The sequence below is a fragment of the Suricata suricatta genome, chromosome 13 (genome assembly GCF_006229205.1).
Source record: "Suricata suricatta isolate VVHF042 chromosome 13, meerkat_22Aug2017_6uvM2_HiC, whole genome shotgun sequence".
In the NCBI taxonomy this organism is placed as follows: Eukaryota; Metazoa; Chordata; class Mammalia; order Carnivora; family Herpestidae; genus Suricata; species Suricata suricatta.
Window position 1 is genome coordinate 63,341,894 of NC_043712.1, and position 20,675 is coordinate 63,362,568.

Below are 20,675 nucleotides of genomic sequence, written 5' to 3' on the forward strand. Positions count from 1 at the left end.
ATACTACAGAAAACAGAAATTTTCACTTTTCAAGACGTCATACTGACCAGCAAAGGCACTGGAAAGGTTCTTTTCTACCTGCTGAACAACATCTCATTGCTCCTTAGGAGATGTGTCTTTACAAACACTGATCTGTTTCCTGGCACTAACAATAAAGGTTTCATACAAACATCTAAACTTTAAAACTAGAAAACAATTTTTCTGTGTCAAAAGTGTTAGACATGTCAATAGAACACACAAAGAACTCATCAATCATAGCATGGATTGTTTCGGGGACAGCTCTCCAGACAAGTGGACTTTGTCCTCACAGAACCCCTTTATCCTTCCCTCTTCCCTTGCTCTTTGCCGTCTTGCTGACAGCATGAGACCTAGTAACATATACTGACAACTCTCCATTACTCAGAGGCAAAGATCATGATTTGTCAGTTTTTTTAAGTGCCTTTATGAAAAACTTAAAACTAGCAAAAAGCAATGAAAACATGTTAGAGATCATCTATTTAGAAGAAGAAATCATTGATGCTTATTGAGTGCTTACTATTTATCTGACCCTCTCCTAATCCCTCGCAATCATTTTTATCCTTACTATCTCCTCTTACAGATGAGGAAATGATGTGAGGAGAAGCTAAGTGTCCAAGATTACCAAGATTTGAACTCAAGTGGTAGGATTCCAGAATGTTCTTGGCCTCTACTGCCGGGGAATCCTACAGAGTAACCACGACATGCCACTGTGTGTTAATGTCATGGGGAAAACCAAACAGAAGCCCATCACAGACAACAGCAAAGGTGAGGGGAAAACGGAGGGCTGGATGCAAGACTGTGAAGGGAGCAGAATTAGGTCAGGGAAGGGGGCGTGGGCACAAACAACAGACGCGGCACCTCTGCCCAGCTGTTGTCCCATGCTAATACTTTTTTTTTAGGGTTTGTTTGTTTGTTTTAGAGAGCAAGAGCACAAGCAGGGGAGGAACAGAGAGGGAGAGCAAGAATCCCCAAGCCAAAATCAAGAGACAGACACTTAACCAACTGAGCCACCCAGGTGCCCCCGATTCTAATACTTAAAAGAAGAGAGAACTCTATGAAAATGAGAAGTTAGTTAACAGATGATTTTGACAGGTAGGAGGTTTTGAGGTACATTTCAAATATTATAATGTTTAGAGCACCTAAAACATACGTGTATTTTTTCATAGTTTTAATGAATAATAATTGTGTTTCTAAAATATCAGATGTTTAATTAAATAATTTCATGTTAAGTCCATTTTTTACCATATTTTTATTCTTCTTTTAACCATGATGGCGATTATATGACACCCACCCCCCATCTCCCTAGTACTCTGTCAGTCAGTCCTCATATTTACTAAGCGGTGATTGGCGCATAAAGCTGAATTTCCCAGGCTGGACCCAAGCTGTTTCAAGCCATTTCACCAATGCTCTCACCAGGGCTTCTGAGTCCCTGCTCACTGAACTCAGACCACATCAATGTTTCATCCCAGTAACTATGCATTTTCTGGCTTTGAAGCCGCAGAGATTTGCAAGTTCCCTTCCATTTCCCCTGCTAACCACCCTCGGTTTGCCACCCACCAGCAGTTACTCCATTCCTCTTCAGGCAGCACCTGCTCCCACCCCCAGGCTCACTCCTCTGCTCGCCACTCCTCTGCTCTCCACTCCCGCTTCTGCCATGAACACTGCCACTGCCTCCTTCCTTCCCATAACTACTTTCCCACATCTATTCTCCCACCTCCCAGGTGATAGGAGCCTTTAAAGCTGCTCAGGTTCTCCTACAGAAAACAAAGAACAAAAACAAAACAAAAAAGCAAAATGTGCTTTTCTTTACTTGGCCCAACAGCTACCATTCAAGCTTTTACCTCTTTCTTACTACCAAACTTTTCCCAGCCAATAATCCCTACCCTCTTCTGTTTTATGATCACACATTTCTCACAACTGTTGAAATCTGGTATCTGACCATACCACTTTACTAAAAGCTTATTTTTAAACATTCACAGGGACTTTCTTCTTGCCAAATCTAGCTTGACCTCAGTCCTTTTCCTTGACTCACTGTGGCATCTGTCACTACTCATCTCCCATCACCTCCAATGATTCCTAGGAGACTGTACTGTCCACACCCCCTCTTACATCCCGACCCCAGTCATCGGATGTCCCCCAGGGCTCACAGTCCCGGGCCCTCTTCTCATTCTGGACTCTGTCTCTTGCTCGCATCTCCCTATGTAGTCAACTAATCTCCTTATGGAAAGGGCTCAGCTCCTTACCCCCAGCTCTGACTTTAAAACCCTGTCATTTATCTTCAAAGCAATGCTTCTCAAACTATCTGTGGTAAAGGGCTAGTTATTTTTTCCCATCACAAGTCAACACTTTTGTAAAACATATTAAAAACAAATCACAAAAGGAAGAAAAAAAAAACCCTGCAAAACACAGGTCTCGATTATTTTATCATTAGATTTAACATAAGCACAACCAGAATAAACTATAACGTGGAAAAGAAGAAAACAATTACTATAATAGTTTTTTTTTAAATGTTTGTTTATTGAGAGAGAGAGAACTAGAAGGGGAAGGGCAGAGAGAGAAGGAGAGAGAGAAACCCAAGCAGGCTCCGTGCTGACATGAGGCTCAATCTCAGGACCATGAAGTCATGACCTGAGCTGAAATCAAGAGTGTGGATGCTCTTGCTTTGTAGACAAGCTTCATACATAGTGTTACAAGTGTTAACACTACTTTTATACACCGGTATATTTAGTGTACACAGCTGGGATGAAACTCTGTTTAATATTTTAAAGTTTCTAGAGTATCTTGGGGCCCCTGGGTGGCTCCGTCGGTTAAGCGTCCGGCTTCAGCTTAGGTCATGATCTTGCAGTTCGTGGGTTCGAGCCCCGCGTCGGGCTCTATGGTGACAGCTGGCTCAGAGCCTGGAGCCTGCTTCAGATTCTGTGTCTCCCTCTCTCTCTGACCCTCCCCTGCTTACGCTGTCTCTCTCTGTCTCTCAAAAATAAATAAAAAACATTAAAAAAATTAAAAAGAATAAAATAAAATTTCTAGGGTATCCATATAAGATGAATACATCAGTTTAAAAAGTGGGCTTTAGGGGCATCTGGGTGGCTCAATTGGCTAAGCGTCTGACTTCAGCTCAGGTCATGATCTTGCAGTTCATGAGTTTGAGCCCCATGTTGGGCTCTGTGCTGAACACCTCAGAGCCTGGAGCCTGCTTCACATTCTGTGTCTCCCCTCTCTCCTGCCCCTCCTCTGCTCACTCTCTGTCTCTATCTCTCAAAAAAATAATAAACATTAAAAATTTTTTTAAATGCAAAAAAAAAAAAGTGTGGATGGTCAACTGACTGAGCCACCCAGGTGCCCTACTATCATAGTTTTTAAATGATTACTCTCTATTCGAGCACTGGCTGGCAGACTACTCCTCAAGGAGCACCGCTCCAGAGGCCTGGGGGCACGGACTGGGCTCCTACCACTGCCTAACACACCCCAACTTCCACACTTCTGTCTGCTATGGCAGCATTACCTTCCACTGGGTCTAAAAGTTCTGCCTCATTTCGACTCCTCCCTCCTTTTTAACTCTACCCAACTAATTGTTGACCTTTAAATTCTACTCTTTAAAATTCTTTCTCATCCAGCTCTTCATATCTCCACATTGCCTGCAACAAATCTCATCTATACATTAAGGTCACATACTTGAACTATTATACAACAACCCTGTAAATGAGTCTCCCTGGGTGGTGAGCAGTCATTAGTGCTATTTACAAATATTTCCAGTTCTTCTTCCCCAGTCCCTAATCCTCATACATAGAAGGACAGCAACTTCTGGAAGTGTGTGACTGCCACCTGACTAGTTCTAGCCAATAAGTTATAAATGGAAGCTTAAGTGTCATTTCCAGGCCTAATATTCAATTGTTAGTACATGACTAACATAGAGAGAATGCTCTCTTCTCTCTCTATGGGCAAACAAAATATGAGATGGTGGCTAGGTGGCTATTCTGTCAGCCAGGGCATCTCTGAATGACAATAAGCAGAGCCCCCAGTTGGGCTGTGATAGACATGCAGCATTAGCAGGAAACATATCTTTTACCTTTTTAAAACCACAAATATTTTAGAGTTATTTGTTAGTATGCTAACCTAACCTATTCTGACTTACACACTCTATACCAAGCCTCTCCTCTCTCCAAAACCATACTTACCACAACTGATTCCTGAAGCATGAATTTAATGTCCTGTCTCTACTAAAAAAAAAAAAACAAAAAAAAACAAAAAAAACCCACCTCAAATGATTTTCTATTAAAGAAAAATGCAAACTCCTTGGCATCCAAAACTCTTACCAACCTATTTTTTCAGTCTTATCCTAGCCAACTAACCTCTCATTTCCTTAATTGTCAGGCTCCCTTCCAGCCACCCACCAACCCCTGCCCCAAAAATGGAACACTTCCCCATGCATTCATGTAATAATGTGACATTCCCTATATCCTTGAATCGCCAAAATACTGCCCAGAAACCATTCTTACTATCAGACACTGGACAAAATATTCTAGGAACTGGCAGGTGGTAGAAAGGTATTTAAGGATGGAAATTAGAACACCAGAACACAAACTCATGTTTTAAGCATCCTCAGCTAGCAGAAGTACCAGCCATGTTGACATGACATATGCTTCTTTCGTGCCAACTCCCCACCTCCCCCACTCTCCAGAACAAGACAAGCTCTGAATAGCTGGGAGAGCCCTCATGACACTGCCTGATCTCTTCCAAGCTCAGTGCTTTCAACTGATACTCACACAACAATGGTTCTAAAACCTTCATAATCCCAGGTCACACTCAAATTCACTGGCTGTCCTCACTGCAGAATTTGAGTACAATGGTTGAAATTAGGTAGGACTTCAGCAGAAGCAAAAGGAAGAGCTATTATTCCATGAAGTGGAACATTACAGGCCCAAGATAAATAACTATTGAACATTTTTGGATATATCATTCAGTTAATCAGCCTTTAAAGATAAAAAGAGGGGCACCTGTGTAGCTCAGTCGGCTAAGCATCATACTTTGGCTCAGGTCATTACCTCACAGTTTGTGAGCTTGAGCCCCACATTGGGTGATCTCGAGTCCTGCTTCTTTCTTTCCCTCTCTGCCTCTCGTGGATACTCTCTCTCCCCCTCTCTTTCTCTGCCCCTCACTCACCTGCACCCTCTTTCTCTCAAAAAAAAAACTGGCTTAATATTTAATAAAGATGAAGATTTTATCAGACCACCCAGGGATTTTTGTGCTAGGATAAAAGTTAACAAAACTTTTCAAACTCTATTAAGAGAATTAATATAATTTATTACTGTCTATATTCATATACTGGAAACAAGAGCTAGATTAATAGAGCTGGGTTACAGAGTTCAGTAGGGTAAAAATAAAGAAATCGGAAAAGAAAATAGAGACAAAAATATCATTTTCTGTAAGATTTCCTCTTCTAGAATTGTGGAAAAACATTATTTTTAAGTAGAAGCTTTTTTGGAAACAGTCTGAAAGAGGTATTGCGAAAATAGTTTCTTTACTAATGAACATTCTGCCTTGGAGAAAAAAAATCACTGCTCAGGCTCATAGGAAAATACATTCTACCAGCAAAAAGAGATGACAGATACAGACTCTCTGAATCCATGATAACAAGGGACTCAATCCAGTTCCCAATCACTGCATGAGGCTCCTCTACAACACACCTACAGAGTCATCCAATAGCTATTTCAAAGATCCCAGGTATTTTACTTTTTCTTCTTTTAACTTTTTAAAAGTTTGTTTATTTCAAGAGACAGTGAGAGCAGGATAGGGGCAGAGAAGGAGAGGAGAGAGAATTCCAAGTAGGCATTGCACTGTCAGCAGGGAGCCCAATATGGGGCTCGAACCCATGAACTGGGATATCATGACTGGGGCCAAGATCAAGAGTCAGACGCTTAACCAACTGAGCAACCCCAGGACCCCAAAGAGCTCAGGTATTTTAAAATATTGCTTAGGAGTCCAAAATATCTTTTGGAGTGATGATAACACCTGAAAATTAGGGGAGATGACTGCACAACTCTGTGAATATACCAAAAGCCACTGAATTATACAGTTTTAAAGCCTAAATTTTATGGCTCAATAAAGCTTTTTTTTTTTTTTTAAGTAAGCTCTACACCCAATGTAGGGTTTGAAACTCATGACCCAGAGATCAAGAGTTGCATGCTCTACCGGTTGAGCCAGCTAGGTGCCCCAAAGCTATTATTTTTAAAAGTGGCACACACACACACACACACACACACACACACACACACACAAACAGCAAACTGTTTAAACAAAGTCTTACAGAGGTTTTCTTACCCATGTCCTATAGAAATTAGAATATCTTACATAATTTAGAAGAGACTCAGTAAAACCATATCAATTAGCAAGGATTAGTATAAGCTTCACGTTTTTAAAGGGCCATTTAAAAGAGATGCATGTAGGGGCGCCTGGGTGGCTCAGTCGGTTAAGCGTCCAGTTTCAGTTCAGGTCATGATCTCACAATTCATGGGTTTGAGCCCCGTGTCAGGCTCTGTGTTGACAGCTCAGAGCCTGGAGCCTACTTCAGATTCTGTGTCTCCCTCTCTCTCTGTCCCTCCCCTGCTCGTGCTGTCTCTGTCTCTCAAAAAAAAAAAAAAAAAAAAAAAAAAGATGCATGTTGACTTGAATAGGAACTTGTAGTTAAATATCTATGCTACACCCAGTGCATGTCTTCCCACATGGCATGGGCATTTCAATCTCAGAATTTATTTTGTAAATTATTTTAAAGACTATTTCAAAAAGCGTAAGCCCTGAGTATCTCCCAAACTTTAGTCATGTATGTACCACCTTCAGTATTTTTGCTGTCCTCAGATCACCTTATTACTTATTAAATACTTTTTCTTCAACCCACTTTACCACTGACTCAACTTTTATAATATCCATGAAATCTAGGGTTCGATTGGCTAACTTACATTTTCTACCATATATTAAAATCGACATATAACTATTAAAATTCAAAAGATGCTTATCCATGTACCATTTTAAATCATCTTGCACACAAATCAAGAAAATACTGGTTACAAAAAAATCAGCTGAGCCTAATAACATACCTGTCTCTACACTTTAGAAAGCGATAAGGAAATCAGAATGTTCAGAAAGCCACTTTACAGCAGCACTTTACAGTCCTAAATTTGGACTGTCCTCTATGAAAGCACATTATCAGTGGGAGCCACGCGGCTGGCATTCAGCTAAGAAAACGTATTTGAGAGTAACACTGGAGCGGATGGAAGAGGAAAATGGCAGGCAACAGGCCTCCATGAGGGAAGCAGCTGAAAGAACAAGGATGCTAGCTAGGTCCTCTCTACAAGTTCTTGGATTCTTCCTACAGCCATGCTCTGCTTGTCAAACAGAGCTGAACTTGGCAGAAGACTGAATGCCTAACGGACAGGTGGGCAGGGCTTTTTATTCACCCTGCTTCCTTCCTGCCAACACCAGTACTGAAAGCCTGCAGAAGGGCGCACTCCTAAAGTAGTCCTTTAGGGCAAAGAAAGAGTCTGGGCTCTACCAGCCCTGTTCCTTCCATCTAAAAGAAATATGGGTTCAATTTTATTTTGAAATATTAGTACCGTGGGTGGTTTGAAACAGCTTCCTAAAAGAAGCTTACCCCCATTCCTGATGGGGGACATCATTATACAATGCCCCACACACATCTCAAAAAAAACACCCTGAAGACACTGGAATATTTAATCACTTTTTTTTTTTACTTCCTTTTCCCACAGCAAAGAGGACTACCTCTTTTTGTAGCTATCTATTCTACATAGGTGACACAATTACGTGTCACTGCCTTTATTCTTATTCATTTCAAGAAGCCCTAATTGAATCCTGGGTAGTAAGGCATAGGGAAAGACAGTAACTGAGGCTCCCTCCAAAGAGAACTGGGAGAGGGAAGGGGAACAGGTGAGTGTGAGTGAGAGTGAGAGTGAGAGAGAGAGAGAGAGAGAGAGAGAGAGAGAGAGAGATGCTTCCTGCTCCAATTCTTGTTCTTGAATCATTTTTCTGGTAGCTAGATAAAACAACTTTTTTATAATTCTGTGCAAGAAAAAAAAAATCATGTATCATTTTAGATAAGTCTTCTCCTGCCCCTGACAGTGAACTTAGGGTATTAGCCTATTGGCACATCGACACATTAACACTCTTGTTCCCTTTTCGGCTTCTAACACATGGCTTAGAGACTGTGGAAAGAGGTACTTTTCCAGTATATTCTCAATTAAATATATTCCTTTTCTGTGTGAAGTTTTAACACATAGCCCCATAACTATAAACATAGGCTCCCTACAGATTATTCAAAAACCATGAACTATAGAACAACAAATTTTTAAATCTGACTGGTTTTGTGTTATAATGTAATACTGTCAAACTGGCCTTTGGGGGGCATTTTTAACCTAAGTAGGCTACTCATGATTTCTAGAACTTTATCCCAAGAATCTCTATACACTTTCCCAGTGAGTATTAATGTTCAGGCAGGTTTATTACTAGCAATTAAGATTCATATCTGTGACTATCTTCAGCAATTCAGGAACACATCTTTTTTAAAAATTGTTTTCTAATGTTTTATTTTTGAGAGAGAGAGAGAGAGAGTGTGAGCAGGGGAGGGTCAGAGAGAAGGGGAGATACAGAATACGAAGCAGGCTCCAGGAGCTCAACACGGGACTTGAACCCACAAACCGTGAGATCATGACCTAAGCCAAAGCCAGACACTCAACCGACTGAGCCACCCAGGAGCCCCCACACATCTTTATCTCAGAACTCCTTAAGGATAAAATTATAATCCAATACATTACTGCTCTTCTCAGAGATCTAGCGAAGTGTTTCTCAAAGCATAGGCTGAGGATCACATCCATAAGAATGATCTGGTGAGGGGCGCCTGGGTGGCTCAATCCATTAAGCATCTGAGTCTTGATTTCAGCTCAGGTCATGATCTCATAGTTGGTGAGGTCAAGCCCCATGTCAGGCTCTGCCCAGACAGCACAGAACTTACTTGGGATGTCTCTCTCCCTCTCTCTGCCCCCGCCCTGCTCATGTGCTCTCTCTCTCACGCAAAATAAATAAACTTAAAAACAAAAATAATAAGATCTCATTAAATGCCAACTAATGAGCTCCAAGAATTTGCATTTCTAATAAGTTCCATATTGACACTGCTGGTCTAGCAGCCAGACTTTGAGAACCACTGGCTTAATCTAATACTGTTCTCTCCCCAATAACACTGTTTAGGATTTACTGTGGAGTTCAATGATGCTAAAAAATGGCTCCCCCTGGCAAATTCTCTAGCCACTTTCTGTAGAGCTTCTTGTGTAGGACTCTGCTCAGTATCTTTAAGAAGTCATCATTCAAACTTTGTGGTATGGGTGAAAAGCTTTTCTTTCTTGGCAACTGCAGGAATAAATGCCCTTCCCATCCCTCCCCGAATTCCTGGCCTCTGTCAGACCCCACTTCCTACCCTGCATGGACAAACTTTCCATCTTCTCTAGGAAACCACACTTCCTACTGCAGGAAAGCTGTAAGAAGGGCAAGCAGTCACTCTGTTCCTGTCTTAGGAAACTACATTTCCTTTAGCCAGAAATCAAGACAGGCTCCCTCCATTTAGTGATTTATTTGGTGATTGTCACAGGGCTACCGCCACAGACAACCAAGGACAAGGAAAGGAGTACTGTGTCTAAAGGCAAAAATCAGGCAAAATTAGATTCTTCAGAAGTAGCAGCATTCAGATCTCAATATTTACATTCTGGTCTTCCATGGGAATAAGTATATATTTCTCCATTGAGATATAGGTCCACAATTTACACACTACAAATAGATGCCCCATTCTCTATAAATGGCTTTCAAATTCATCTCACTAAGGTTTAAAATATACCCCTAGAGATGATCAGGATCTCAGTGGTGAACTGAACATGTATGCAGTTCATCCTTCCGAAGAAAAGAGATTTTAACTAATTCCTAGAAACTGAAATGTATTTGGAAGAAAGATAAGAAAACACATTTGATATAGCTTCAATATCTTTAGAAGATTTCCAGGATCTCCATTATCTTTTCAACTTGAGTATACAACTGAACATATGTAATTTGGGACCATATTAAAATTAATTAGGAAGATTTAAAAGTAAGGTAAAATGGTTTATTTTTCTTTGAAACTTCGATATACGCTTAAGGAAAAAGTGTAAACCTGGAGAACGATACAGAACAATACAAAAAGGGAAGGATATTTTTTAAATGTTAGCCATACACTGGTTAAATGTTGCAAATACTGCATAACATTAACAATTTACCAAGGAGTGTGAAAAATAAGACTTTCTTAAATCATGTAAGAAAATGACTAAACAAAACATATACTATGACAATGGTATTTCCAGAACCTAAAACACTCTATTAGAAAAGTCATAAACCATGTTCAGAATCAAAATGACTTATTATTAACAACAAAGTCTTTGGGGGTGGGGGGTGTCTGGGTGGCTCAATTGGTTGAGCTTCTGACTTCAGCTCAGGTCATGATCTTACGGTTTGTGAGTTCAAGCCCCACGTCAGGCTCTATGCTGACCGCTCGGAGCCTGCAGCCTGCTTCACATTCTAGTCTCCCTCTCTCTCTGCACCTCCCCCTGTCACAAAAAACAAAGTTATACATGTGGTGGAATACAACCACTAAAGAATCTTTTGTTTGTCTAACACTGAACATGGTTACAGACTGAGCACAAAAATCGTTAAGTATCATCTGCCACTGACGGATGGGATGTAATGCTGCTGCTTTTTAAAGTGCAACTTCTATGATACTATGTTTCTGTGTGTACATGCTTGTGTACTTAGGATGAATGTCCGTTTTTGTGGTTTGAAGAGAATAACTCATTTCTCTTATGAGGTGCTAGATCCTAAATACCAAAATAAATTAAGTCCTCAAGAGAAACTGGAAATCATATTGAAGTAACATATTGGCCTTTTTCTTGGAAATCCTCATATTTAAGTATAGACATAGATCATAAAAAATCAGTTAATCACCGTGAGGGGATTTAGCCATCATAAGATATTCCTAGATAGAGCTACTTATTATACAAGATCAAATACATTAGCATCCACAAAAATTAATTCATATAAGAATCAAGTAAAAATGTCAAGGCTTTTAATGCCACCTACTTACTTCCTAACTTGCAATGACAATACTTGCGATATTATAACAAAACCTACATCAGCTTATATCTGTGGATAGGTTTCTTATTTTTTTTTAATGCCTTGTAAAAGAGGTGGGAGTTATCACCCACTCTTTCTTGATGAATAATGCAAGATAAGCTCATTAAATAAAGTTTAAAAAAAAAGTTCCACTAGAGGTATGGATTTATTGAACATAGGGAAAAAGCACCTAAAGGCATATTCTATGAATATGTCTGGCTAACTGAGTCCACTCTAATTACTTCTCAGTCAACACCACATATACATATAATCAAAGGTTAAATAAAAAGCAAAAGAGAAAACAATGGGGGTGGGGGAAAGCAAGGGAAAAGAAGAACATCTCTAAGAGGTTATAAGATTCAAGAATACGTTGATACTTCTGCCAAAGATAGCAAACTTCATAATGTGGTGCCCAAATGCAAAAGAAATACCCTGAAATTAGGTCACAAAGCACAGAACCAGGGCTTTTTGAAAAGTAATATACTTATAAGTAAAAGATCACAAAATCAAATCAAGAAAATATAAAAAAAAACTCATCTAAAAAAATAATACAAAAACTAAGCTGAATAAACTCCATGACTTTTTTAAAATACTTTTTTTTTTTTACACTTATTCATTTTTGAGAGACAGAGACAGAGTATGAGCTGGGGAGGGCAGAGAAAGAAGGAAACACAGAATCTGATGCAGGCTCCAGGTTTTGAGCTCTCAGCACAGAGCCCAATGCAGGGCCCAAACCCACAAACCATGAGATCATGACGAACTGAAGTCGGATGCTTAACAGACTGAGCCATCAAGGCGCCCCCCGTGATTTTTTAAAACAATGCAGGAGGACAGTCCATGGTCAGGAAATTGATAATATTAGAAAAAGAGCTGAGAAACACTTAATGGATACAGTAAGGAAACAAACATCCAGAAAGTCTTAGTTCTGGTCTTATTTCAGAAACTTTGGTTGTTCCCTGGCTGCTTTCCCAGCTTGTTCTATAACTATAGGCTCGCTATTTTCTCTCCCTCCCAAAATTACCTACTCAGTGCCAACAACATTTGCCTTCACTCCATTCAGCAAACTAATGGTCCATTCTTAACATTTTCATTACATGGAACAGCTCCATCGATTTAAAACTTCATTTCCATAATCTTACATCAGAGTATGGCTTCCTATTCTCCCTATTCTTTCTCTTAATTATTTACCAACTCTTAGTATATTGAAACTCCAGTCCCTCAGCTTTTCCATTATCTTCAGTGCATCTGCTCCCATTGGCTCTAGGAAAAAGGCTCCAATCGGGGAGCAATTTTGCCCTCAGAGGGCATTTGGCACTGTTGGGAGACATTTTTGATGCTCACAACTGGAGGGGATCGCATCTAGTAGGTAGAGGCCCAGAATGCTAAGCATCCTAACATGCACAAAACAGCCCCTACAGAAAATTACAAACATTTCTGAAATTGAGCATTTCTGCTCTATGGCCTTCTTTAAATAATGTGGTTCATTTCTTCAATCACTCTCAAAACATTTTAACCTCAATTCTCTTGCTCTTTCATCCTTCTGATACCTATTCTATAAAATGTTTCAACCAACTGAATCACCTAAGTTTTCTACTTCTAAACTCAGTGTACTGAACTCAACCAAAGCTAAAGAAATAAATTATTTAAAAAACAACACACATCCACGCAAAAGGCAAATGCTACATATTCACAGATTCCAAACTCAGCAAGACCCCCAGCATTACCAGGCAGACAACCTTTCATATGTCTCTCTTTTGTTGCCCCCTCAACTCCTGTTCTTTCACCTCAGTGACTACTCTAAACTTCTACCTCTACCCCCAATCCTCCACCAAATCAGCACTCAGTAGCAAATTTACCTGCTTCAGTTAGGAAAGTTTGCTATCATCAGACAAGAATTTTCCCATATTCCCTCCCCGTCCTACAAACTTATTCACATTTATCCCCACCCTTCCCCAAGTCGTCCCTCTCAGGAAGGTGGAGTAAGTGTCCCTCCTGTCCTAGGACTCCCTGATCACTGCCTGTGACATCCTCTCTCACTGGCCTTCTCTGGGGCCCTCCTTCATCAATCATCCAGCCCCTAAGTCCTCTCTCTCAACTTCTTCCTCTCTCTCCACCTTTTACACCTCAGAAATAAGTGATTGTTCCAATCTCTTCTTAAGGGGGAAAAAAACCACAAATGAAAAAAACCCTTCCTTACTCCCACACTCCCTCCCACTCTTCTCTCTCTCCCCTCATAGCCAAATTCCTAAAAAGGACTGTCTTGACTCCCCATCCCCATTATTCCATCTCCCTTCCAGTCCACTGCTCACACCCTACCATGCCACAAAAATTCCACAGCGGAGGCAAATGACTTCCTATTCGTCAACTGCAGTAGGTTCTTCCAGTCCTGAATTCTGGGTCATTAACACACATGACCATCCCCTCCTTAAGTTTCTCTCCCCTTTTGGTATTTGTGATACCACTCTCCTCCATCTCTTCCTACTGATTTGATGCTTCCTTCTCCCCCTTGGTAGATGCTGGTGTGCCCTCCAATTCTAGCTTTGGTTTTTCTCCCATGTCCATGCTCTACTCACTTTGACCCCCACACACCCAGTCCTGATCTCCTTTAAGTTCCCCTAGTGAATGAACGACACCACCATCTACTGTTATCCAAGCGCCCCAGATTTTACTCTCATCCACACATAAACAATTCCAAAGTCCTCCTGATTTAACTTGAATATCTCCTGGATCCATCATATCAGTTCATTCTCTTGGCAACCTATCCAATTCAGGTCATTCTCTCTCACCTAGAACATATTATAAGAATAATTAAGTACATATGAGTAAAAAATGGGAGTCCCCTCTTACAAGTAAGGATGTTACATAAATACAGTGATATTTTCAAATCTGTTTTCAGATGAAAACCCTCAGAACCAAGTGCTGTGTCAGCCCAATCTAGTCTTCTTGGAAGCTCTGAGCTCCCAGTACCTGGGAGACTCTGGTCTGGATAACTTCTTTCTGGACATCGACACATCGGCGGTGGAGAAGGAGCCTGCGCTGGCCCCAGCAGGGCCTCCTCACAACCGCTTCTGTGCCCCAGGGTCCTGGGAGTGGAATGAACTCGATCACATTATGGAAATCATTCTGGGATCATAACACTTCGGGGGGGGGCTCTTTCCTCATTTCAGCCTCAGTGGGCTGGATCCCTGGATGCAACTCTGTGTGTGTGTGTTTGGGGGGGGGGGGGCTCTAAGCAGTGACCGTGGCCTCCTTTCCTCCCAGTTCAGGTTTCCACAAACCGTCTTGCATGTGTGTGTGTGTGTCTGGTTGCCGGAGCCGTCTGTGAAAGTGGGTCTTCCTGAATTAATTTATCTGTTCCAAATGCCTTAATGTGACTGTTTCCAGGCGTCTGGCTTCCCACTTCCCACATTTCTTTGGACTTTCTCTCAGTTCCTACTCCCCTGGTGACCACTGGGGCATCAAAGAAGATAAAGCTGGGCCTGTCCGATGCTGGCCAGGATGTGCTGCCTGGTTGCTAGGGGAACTCAGTCTTGGCCATTTGCACCTGGAGGGAGCAGGAGGGGGGACCTCCTCCCCCAGGGTTGAACCCCATCTCATTTTGGCAAGACCCCAGTCCCAGCAGTCTCCTGATCCATATCCAGGCCGGACCACGTGCAACAGGGTGGAAACCAAACCGCTCCATGCCACATTATTTAAAAGAAAGGCAGGTTTTGCGGTGGTTTTTTTTTTTGTTTTTTGATTGTTTGTAATGACTTTTTTTTTTTTAATAAAAGTATTTTGGAAGGGGAAAAATGTTTTTTATTGTTTTCAAAAGAAAACAGAACATGGGAATTCTTTTTTAAAAAATGGATTCTAATACTGTTGGAATACAGACAAATCATTTCATCATCCCAGGCTTCAGATTCCCAACTGCTGAATGAAGGGTATGAGAGAAATATCTAAGGACCTTTTGCACCCTTAACATTCATTCTATAGTTCTAGTTCTACCAGGCATTACTTAGATAGATCATACCTCAAAATATGCACCATACTTGCTATATATGCAAAACATTATTACTGCGAATGAAATAGGCGATATGTCTCTCCTTTGCTGCCAAAATCCATCAAGCATATCCCACTTCCCATCAGCTTCAAAACCTAAACCTTCAATTGCAAGTGTCAAAGACATAAAATGTAAACAAAGGGAAAAGCCAAGAAAAAATTATAATGATATTTATTATATATATACAAATGCTATCTCAAGATAATTTCTTAAGGAATCAAACAATGCAAAGTAATGAGTTAGCACCAAATGAACGTGCCATAAACCATTCCGACAGTAACAGCATTACAAACAAAAGCTCTTTTTACACACAGAAAAAGAGTGCGGAAATTGTGCGACATCCAAAGTCAAATGCCAACCAATATATATGCAATATGAGATCTTAGAACGTTTCAGAATCTGTTTTTTTAAAGATAGGCTCTCAGAGAAAGATAATATGAACTAAGCTGTGAAAATGTAGTTTGAATGCCATTCAAATGTTATCACCCCAACGAAATGAGAAGCACCTGTCATCCTTTTGACACTTTGGGTTCAGATGCTCTTCCGTTACCTAGTAAGCTCAGAAGTAATATTCTATTTTTAAAATGGTATAATAAGAGAGAGTAGATGAAGAATATGGCAGGCAAAAGAATTTACCTTGCAAAATTGATACTGAGCCAAGTGTCAACACAAAACATAGGATAACTCAACTCTGGAGCCACCCAGCCTGAGTTCAAATCCCAATTTCACCACCTGCCAGCCTTGCAATTTTAACAATTCAGTTCATTTAATTTCTCCATGCCTGGTTTCTTCATCTGTAAAAGAGAGTGGTAACAGTACCTACTTCACAGGTAAAGTGCTTGGAATAATGCTGGGCATGCCGTAAACACTACAGAAATACTAGGTAATGTTATCATGATTAGTTCCCTTACTATATTTAGGCTAAATATTAAGTGAGGAGAAAAACAACTAACACTATAATGCATGCTCAAGCTCCAGTTTAACACTATTACCAGGTATTTTGTTTACTGTTTAATCACATTATTTCAAATATTTCCATTCCCATCAACTAGAAACTCACAAATCAAATCACCAAGTATTAAATTCATACTATATGGAATGAGAAGTATATAAAAGCACAATTAAATTTACAACAAAAGTATAGTATATGCTATATACATACAATGGAACGTTATTCAGTAATAAGAAGGAATGAAATTCTTACATATGCTACCACATGGATGAACTCTACTACAACATGGATGAACCTTCAAAATATACTAAGTGAAATAAACCACATACAAAAGGATAGTGTATGATTCCACCTAGAATAGATAAATTCATAGAAACAGAAAGTAGAATAGAGGTTACCAGGGGCTGGAGAACGGGAGCAGGGGGAGGAGAGGCAGGGAATAGGGAATCATTTTATAATGCATATAGAGTTTCTGTCTGGAAAAAAGTATATAAGTAGTAATGGTGGATAATTAAACAATATTACAAATGTGCTTAATGCAATGAATTACATGATTAAAATAGTAAATTTTATGTTATGAATATTTTACCACAATCAAAATCTTTAAAAAATACAACCTATATTTTCATCAGGAAGTTTTAACATGAGTACCAGCTTTAATGGTACTAAAATTTAAAAAGTAGATCACATATTCTCAAGTTCCTAACTAGGGATACCAAAGGAGTCAATATCAACTCTTGGCTTGAACTTGATTTAAAATACATGCTTGGAAATGGATACATGCTTTGCAAATTCAATAAGGAACATTATTTCATTTTGCTTACAGTCCGTTTTTTTTTTATCTCATTGAAGAGAGAAAAAAGAGAATTATAGTGAGAAGCTATCTTTATATGTGGCCAATGCATAATGGTAGTTTTATGAGGAGGTGTTTATCAACACCTAGAATCAACAGCATACCTGTGCAGAGCACAAAAAATGGATGTGTAAATCAACCAGTGTTCAGTTCAAAAGTAGAGAGGGTTTCTATATATGGATAAACCATAATTTAAACCACTGAAATATCTCCCAAATTCAAAACAATTAAAAGTCTATTATTTTGATACATATACTAACATGAAATATTTGAAGTCTCCACTCCAAACAGTACAACCAAAAGGCATATTGCATTTCAAAGACAAAATGAAAGTAAATTTAATAAATTAGTATCTTCCCAGAATGGCTAAGTTTAAGGCACTCTAGTTAGGATAATTTAATTCTCTAGTAAACTCATAAATACCATATATCAAATATCATTTAAAGAATAACAATTTTTAGAATGCAAATGTAATTTTCAAAGAACCTAAGGCCCAAACCAAAGTAATAATATTAGCAAACACTTACTCTTCCAATATGCCTGATTTGTTCCTAGCTCTTTATATAAACTAGCTCACTTTATCCTCACAACATCTTCTGATAAAAAGTATTCTTATTATTCCCATTTTACAACGAACAAACCGAGGTGTAGAGAGGTCAATTGCCTTGTCTGGGCTCACTGAGCTGCTAGTAAGTGACAGCTAGGAACTGACTAATGGAAGTGTGGTTCCCCAGTCCTTGCTGTTTTTATTTTTTTTTAAGGTTTATTTGTTTATTTTGAGAGAGAGAGAGAGAGAGAGAGAGAGAGAGCGAGCGAGCTAGAGAGCGAGCAGGAAAAGGGGAAACGGAGAAAGGGAGAAAAAAATCCCAAGCAGGCACCACACAGCCAGCGCAGAGCCCAACCAGGGGCCTGAACTCACAAACCATGAGGTTATGACCTGAGCTGAAATCAAGACTTGGATGCTTAACCTAATGGTGCCACTCCACCCCACCCCATCCCTGCTTTTAATTACTATGGTTTACTATCTCTTGGTGACACTGAGGATGGAATACATAAAGTATAGGTAAACTGCAAATGCAAAGTAGTTTGGGTGGTCAAATATCATAAACTCTCTGAGGAAATTACCAAATTACAACACAGGATAGTAAGAGGGCACTTGTTGAAATGAGCACTGGGTATTGTCTGTAAATGATGAACCAAGGAATCTACTCCAAAAACCAAGAACACACTTTACACACTGTATGTTAGCCAACTTGACAATAAATTATATTAAAAATAAATTAATTAAATTAAAACATAATTTTAAAAAAATTTTTAATAAAATAAAATGACTGTTTTAAGGGGCACCTGGGTGAATGTCAGACTTCAGCTCAGGTCATGATCTCACGGTTTGTTAGTTCAAGTCCCACATTAGGCTCTCTGCTGTTAGCGCAGAGCCCACTTCAGATCCTCTGTCCCCCTCTCTGTGCCCTTCCCCCACTTACACTCTCCCAGAAATAAATAAATATTAAAGAATAAATAAATAAATAAATAAATAAAATGACTGTGTTGAGACATTAAGAAAAGGTTAAAATATGTCAGTATACTTAGTATTTAAGAAGGCAAGGAATTGTTTAGGGCATTTAAAATTTTTCTATCCAAAACAGTCAATATGATTTTCAATTCATTAAGGGGTAAAACTTTCAACAATCATGAATTACACATTCCATGAGGGATCTAAAAAGAAGGAAGAAAGGTTGTACTGAGAAATCTTGCTTCCCCCTTATCTCATTCTTAAGGATAGTGTGTGTGCGTGTCTAGGGGGAATCATAAATTAAGCTTCCAGACGTTTTCATCCAAGGTATATAAGAACTTAAAAATAAAGATATTACAAAGTGTCAAATCATTTAGATAGATGAATGAATAAACTCACACAATTATGTGTTACTATGAAAAGCCTGGAATTTATCATTTATAGTAGAGTCATTTAAAAACAAACAAACAGACAAAAAGGTATAGGCTTTGAAGCCATACACAGACCTGAACTTAAAGCCTGGCTCCACCATTTAGTTAGAGTTTTTAGCAAGTTAACCTTACATACCTGAGCCTGTTTCCTTCTCTGTAAACTGAGGATGATAATTCCTAACTCACAAGGTTGTTATGTGAACTAAGAAGAAAACATATGCAAAGTGTCAAATGAAGTCCCTAAGATACCGTGGCTGGTAAATAATGAGTGCCTATTATTATTCTATCTATACCTCATTCTACTTTGTCTCCCTAATATTACAAGAATCTAATCTTACCAATTAGCAAGTCATTGGCAGGCTTCTCAAAATTATATGAAGATATGTTCCATTCAAAAATGGAACATACTTAATACCAAACAATCAGCAGATCAAAGATTTCAGAATCAGGCCTTTCCTCCCATATCTATTCTGGTTGGTTTTGTCACAACCAGTATTTCTTATCAACAATATTAATTTTCTTGTTTTTTTGCTGTCTACACATTCCTAGTGGAGTTCTGATACTGAACTTTGCTGGCTAATTTTGCAAAGGTACTTGTCACCACTGCTTGAAAACCAAAAAGAAAGCCAGTATCAAGGAACACTTTAATGACATGCTATAACTGTTCCATCCATCTCAACAGTTGGTTGGATCCCATGTGGATCACTTATTATCACAACAGATTTTCACATTCCTTCGCTACTCCCTTATTCAACAAATACATGCGTTAAGGAGCAAAACTCTGTTAGAACGAATGCTCTCTGGCAAGGGATGCCAAAATTCAAAGATTGGTGATCTCAGTAAGGATCCCTGGGGTAGGTGTTGGGGGTGGTACAGGGTTGGGGGGCAGGGAAGGTGGGTGGGTTTCATGGCAAGTGGAAATTAAGAGACCTGTAAACTGTTTTTGTCTCCTTAAACACGACTGGAGATGAGTCTTGTGGAGCTAGGAGCGGAGGAGGGCGGGTGAAGTGGGCCTGGAAGGAAAAGGAGACAAATGCAGGCTGAAGAAGGGTCTGTACCAATGGGGAGAGGAGAGTCAGCGCCCGTCTCCACCTCAAGAGCTGAGGCGGGAGAAAAGTGGCAGTTCAGCCCAAGTCCCAGGACGGGTTCAGCCTCAGAAGTCTGAGAAGACTGAGAGGGGATAGGGACCCCACCGACAGAAGAAGAGGACTGAGGAGGGTTCCCGGTCGCCTTTAGAACAGGCTGCTGCTGTCCGCGCTGAAATCGCGGCTCGGGAGGAGAGGATGGCAAGGACCCAACTGGGAGCGTACAGGTTACCTGTCTCTGTCGCCAGCCCACCGATCTCCACTTCCGCAGACTCCGGGTTACCACGGGCTACCCGGGCCGCGTCCAGTGACGTCATCCATGCGCGCCCCGGCCACCACCAGACAAGCCCACCTTTCGGGAAGACTGGGCGGAGCCTCTGAGGGGAGGTCTGCGCAAGCGCGGAGCGGTGGCGAGCGTGGGCTGGCTGGGAAGGTGTGGTTGGGTTTGTGGAGTGTGCAGTTTCTAGTGTTTCTCGATTATTTATAATTTCAAAGTCTTACGGGTATTTAAGAAAATAAAAGTTCCTGAATTACAATAGTGCACTTTTTTCCTTATTTTATTCTGCCTCTGGTACATATAACTGTAGT

General features: G+C 40.1%; 2 protein-coding genes across 2 annotated transcripts in view; one reads left to right on the plus strand and one right to left on the minus strand.

Annotated features, from left to right (window-relative positions):
• Positions 1-20,388, minus strand: part of AOPEP (aminopeptidase O (putative)) — a 333,459-nt gene extending 313,071 nt beyond the window's left edge. The window contains exon 1 of the mRNA XM_029919478.1: positions 20,320-20,388. The gene's annotated coding sequence lies outside the window, so the exon portion shown is untranslated. The remainder of the gene's footprint in view (positions 1-20,319) is intronic.
• Positions 677-14,562, plus strand: LOC115275752 (SERTA domain-containing protein 3-like). Its single transcript, XM_029919479.1, has 2 exons — positions 677-783; positions 14,108-14,562. Exons 1-2 carry the CDS (start codon positions 720-722, stop codon positions 14,344-14,346), a joined length of 303 nt encoding a protein of 100 aa, XP_029775339.1. The 5' UTR covers positions 677-719; the 3' UTR covers positions 14,347-14,562.
• Positions 20,389-20,675: the final 287 nt, after the last annotated feature.